Source organism: Zingiber officinale, chromosome 5B, assembly GCF_018446385.1.
Source record: "Zingiber officinale cultivar Zhangliang chromosome 5B, Zo_v1.1, whole genome shotgun sequence".
NCBI lineage: Eukaryota > Viridiplantae > Streptophyta > Magnoliopsida > Zingiberales > Zingiberaceae > Zingiber > Zingiber officinale.
In genome coordinates, this window is record NC_055995.1 from 90584733 (window position 1) to 90588759 (window position 4027).

General features: G+C 45.6%; 1 protein-coding gene across 1 annotated transcript; it reads right to left on the minus strand.

Annotated features, from left to right (window-relative positions):
- Positions 1 to 1150: 1150 nt before the first annotated feature.
- LOC121984955 (probable protein phosphatase 2C 26) lies at positions 1151 to 3511 on the minus strand. The gene is made up of 3 exons (XM_042538146.1): positions 1939 to 3511; positions 1447 to 1560; positions 1151 to 1277 (listed from the first exon to the last, which is right to left on the minus strand). Exons 1-3 carry the CDS (start codon positions 3424 to 3426, stop codon positions 1173 to 1175), a joined length of 1707 nt encoding a protein of 568 aa, XP_042394080.1. The 5' UTR covers positions 3427 to 3511; the 3' UTR covers positions 1151 to 1172.
- Positions 3512 to 4027: the final 516 nt, after the last annotated feature.

Genomic DNA, 4027 nt, shown 5'->3' on the forward strand with positions numbered 1-4027 from the left:
AATTTTAATTTTATTAACATGTAAATAATTTTAAAGAGAAAATAAAACATCTCTCAATCTATAAATAAGGAAAGAGATCTAATCTTTTCTTTAATCTTTGAGATTTTTATAAGAGATATTTTAATTTTAATTCTCTTTAAAATATATCTTCCACATAATAATAAAATTAAAATTAAATTTCTTTTTAATTTTATTTGTCGGCCCTACTAGCTTGGGTCGGCCACCCAAAATCATACCTAGGTCCTAGCTCGATTCCCAAGCTAGCTTGGCCCGCCTTGGTGGGTGTAGAAGGTGGGTATAGGTGGGTATAGTACTCTATAAATAAGAGGCTACGATAGGGACCGAGAGGAGGAATTGGTTTTGGTCTCCCGATAAAATTAAGCATCCCGTGTTCGCCCGAACACACAACTTAATTTTATCAATGATAATTCATTCCACTAGAGAACTATCATTGAACTACCGCACCAATCCCAAATTACATTTTTGAGCTCCTTCTATTATGAGTGTGTTAGTCTCCCTGTGTTTAAGATATCGAATGTCCACTAATTAAGTGAGTTAACGACAACTCATTTAATTAATATCTAAGTCCAAGAGTAGTACCACTCAACCTTATTATCATGTCGGACTAAATCCACCTGCAGGGTTTAACATGACAATCTTTATGAGCTCCTCTTGAGGACATTATCAACCTAGTATCACTAGGACACGCTTCCTTCTATAATCAACAACACACACTATGAGTGATACCATTTCCCAATTTATCGGGTTTATTGATTTATCGAACTAAATCTCACCCATTGATAAATTAAAGAAATAAATATCAAACATATGTGCTTGTTATTATATTAGGATTAAGAGCACACACTTCCATAATAACTAAGGTCTTTATTCCTTTATAAAGTCAGTATAAAAGGAACGACCTCAAATGGTCCTACTCAATACACTCTGAGTGTACTAGTGTAATTATATAGTCAAGATAAACTAATACCTAATTACACTACGATTTTCTAATGGTTTGTTCCTTTCCATTCTGGTCGTGAGCTACTGTTTATAATTTATAAGGTACCGATAACATCATCTTCTGTATGTGACACCACATACTATGTTATCTACAATATAAATTAAATGAACAACTACAAACAAATGTATATAATTAGACCAAATGTGATTCTTTATTCATAATGAATGTTCACAAAGCTTAGGCTCTCAGTATACACTCCAACAGTTCCTACATAGTCATTCCGGAACATTTCCAACAATGCATCATTCCACTTGGGCTGTGAAAATGTAAGAAATTGCTAGTCAATTGCAATAAGGGCTTTCATTTTGAATGAAGAAACTTACGCATGTTTATTATTATTACTATAATTGCCTGGGAACATCTAAAAAGTCCTATAGAGCAACTTGGCATGCATAACGGATACAACTTAATGGAAAGAACAGTACCTGCTTGAGATAACCAGCCCCAAAAGCTCTTGTGACTTTCAGTTTACCCTTTACTCTGTCATTTACTATGCATTTATTGTCATCTGGGTGTTCTTGTCTTATTCTAAGTACTTCCTGTAGAAACAAATACACATTTAGGAGAAAAGAGACAACGACTCTAGAGCATGTCATGAGCAAAGATAGATCCAGTAAAAAACTTCTATCAGTAAAACTAACAATAAGCGAAGAAGAGCTGGCAAAAGTATTCCCTAAGATTAGTTGCAGCGGAAACCCTCTACATAGATATTCAATAATGAATTTCTCTAAAAAACTTACGATGAAAGAGATAAAACCAGAAGATACTTGTTCATTGATTTTGGTTAATCAGTACCAGAATTATATGAACATTACATTTAAGACACCTCAGTCACCAGATTATAATGAAAAGCTTTGAGGCAACCGATTGAGCAAATTCTAAAATTAAATGCATCGAATTCTTCAATGCGCACTTACTTCTTCGATGCTCGTGCTGTGATCAGTTGATAGCTGCAATGCTCCAAGTTCCAATTCTTGATTGGATCTCTCGATTTCCAGAGTCTCTACGCGTCCCCCGAGCCTGTCATCGGGGTTTCTTTTTGTTCTATTCTGTGCCACAATTGCTCGGCTGTCTCCTACATTCATCACATAAACATCTTCATCCCTCATCAACACAACCAGCAGGCAGGATCCCATCAGGGCTAGCTCAGGGTTGCAATCCATCACCTTATCCGCCATCTCCAAGTATTCATGCTCCGTAGTCTCCAACGCCCGTGCAAGCGCTGCCAAAACCAATCCATGATCAGGCACAGGACCATTCTTCCTCTTCCTGTGTCTACTGTTCACGGCGACTTGCTTGATCTCTTTGACCTTTTCATCGGAATCGTATATCCACTTGGGAAGCCACATTTTCCGGCCATCCTTCCGCCAGCTCCCAATCCCATACCTCATCTTCGATAATGTGAAGGCAAACCCGCCAGACCCCGCGGAGATGTCAAGTTCACCGTCTCCGTCTCCCTCGGCGAGCAACTCCCAGAGCCGCTTTCCAACCTTGGAATCCTCTTGAAAGGCGACTCTTTTCTCGCTCCCTTCATCTAAATCTGCTTCCCCGGGCGCGTCTTCTTCAACTTCCTCCCAAAAAAGGTCACGGAGCTCGCTCAACACCGCAGGGTAAAGATTTCCGACGAGGAATTCTGGGGCTTCTGGCCCATTGAACCCATCATAGATCCCAACGAAGAGCCACCGCTGCTCCTCGGAGACTACCACGTGGACCCGGTCCTCTCCAGCTTTTCCGTGAGCCCACTGCACGTTCTCCTCGGCAACGGACACAGAGGGATCGACTTCCTGGTCGCCTTGCCGAGCGAGGAAGCTCCGGAGAGGAAATACCCATGGACGATTCTTCTCGGAGATGCTTCTCCGGAGAAGCATCGGCTTCCGAAACCTACTGGAGATACCACGACGCTTCTTCTTCTTCACGAGAGGACCAGAGAAGGGGACAGGCTCAAGGGGTCCGGAGAGCGCCCCTCGCTCGATCGGGCCGGAGAGGAAAAACCCGCGATCGAGCGGCCCCGAGGCCACCGCAGCTGCGCAGAGCTGGAGCGGAATGGCCGAGAAAGAAGAGGAGCTCCGAAAGCCAGCCAAGTTAGGGCGGCCAGCGAGATCGTACAGGGGAAGAGGGGCGGAAGAGTTGGCGGAGACGGACGCACCGGAGATGGTCTTGAAAGCGATCTCCCCGCCTCCCGCTGCACCTCCACCTCTATCTTCGTCTCCGGCAGACAGAAGCGAGGAGGATCGGGAGTGGACAGGGGAGGAAGACCGGACATAGCAGAAGGAGTGGCCCAAGGCCTCGTCCAGCGGGCCCAGATCATAGATCGGATGGCCTCCGTCGACCTCACCGGATTCAACTCCGTCGCCGGCGGGGCGGAGGCAGTGAAGAAGACGGTGACGGGAGGCGCCGCTCCCCATCGCCACCAAATCCCTCCCTCTCCTTCGAGTCAGTGGAAGGAAGCAAAGGAAACGCAACTACTCCAAAACTTACTCGAACTCGGAGTCCATTTCCCGATTTATTTTAATTAATTTAACTAAATAAAGATTTCCGCACTAAATAACAAAACAAAAAATCAATTTCTCTACTCACTTTCTCACCTCGACTGACTGCTCGTCAGCCACTTCTAATGAGTGGTGGTCCCCCTCCCTGCTGCGGGTTCCCTGCCCTGCTGCTTGACTACCTCGCTCTCTCTCTCTCTTCACGCCGTTCGCCTCGGTGACAGCGCTGACGTGGCGCGACGCTCGACGACGTGGCATTCTCACAACGCAAGTCAACTGCGCGGCTCCTCCGCTTTAATGCGAATTAAACGCATTGTTGGGTGGAGGGCCCCCGTGGGGGCGCCACGTTTCGCATCGGAGGGCGGGGATCGAGCTCGGTAACGTCGTCGTCACGGAGTCAAAGGGCGGCACGAGCCCGCTTCTCGCGTCGAGATCCGAGATCCCCTCCAGCGCTCGCCCTATGGATTGACGCCGACTGCGAATCCGAACCGTTGATTCCGATTTGAAGCCCATGCGCCGC

What these genes read in the sequence shown, in the direction of transcription:
- LOC121984955 (XM_042538146.1), bottom strand. Translation starts at nt 3,426, where the DNA reads ATGGGGAGCGGCGCCTCCCGTCACCGTCTTCTTCACTGCCTCCGCCCC. An exon ending in ACAGCACGAGCATCGAAGAA is followed by an intron (nt 1,561 to 1,938) that starts GTAAGTGCGCAT and finishes TTGTTTCTACAG; the next exon opens with GAAGTACTTAGAATAAGACA. An exon ending in GGGCTGGTTATCTCAAGCAG is followed by an intron (nt 1,278 to 1,446) that starts GTACTGTTCTTT and finishes ACATTTTCACAG; the next exon opens with CCCAAGTGGAATGATGCATT.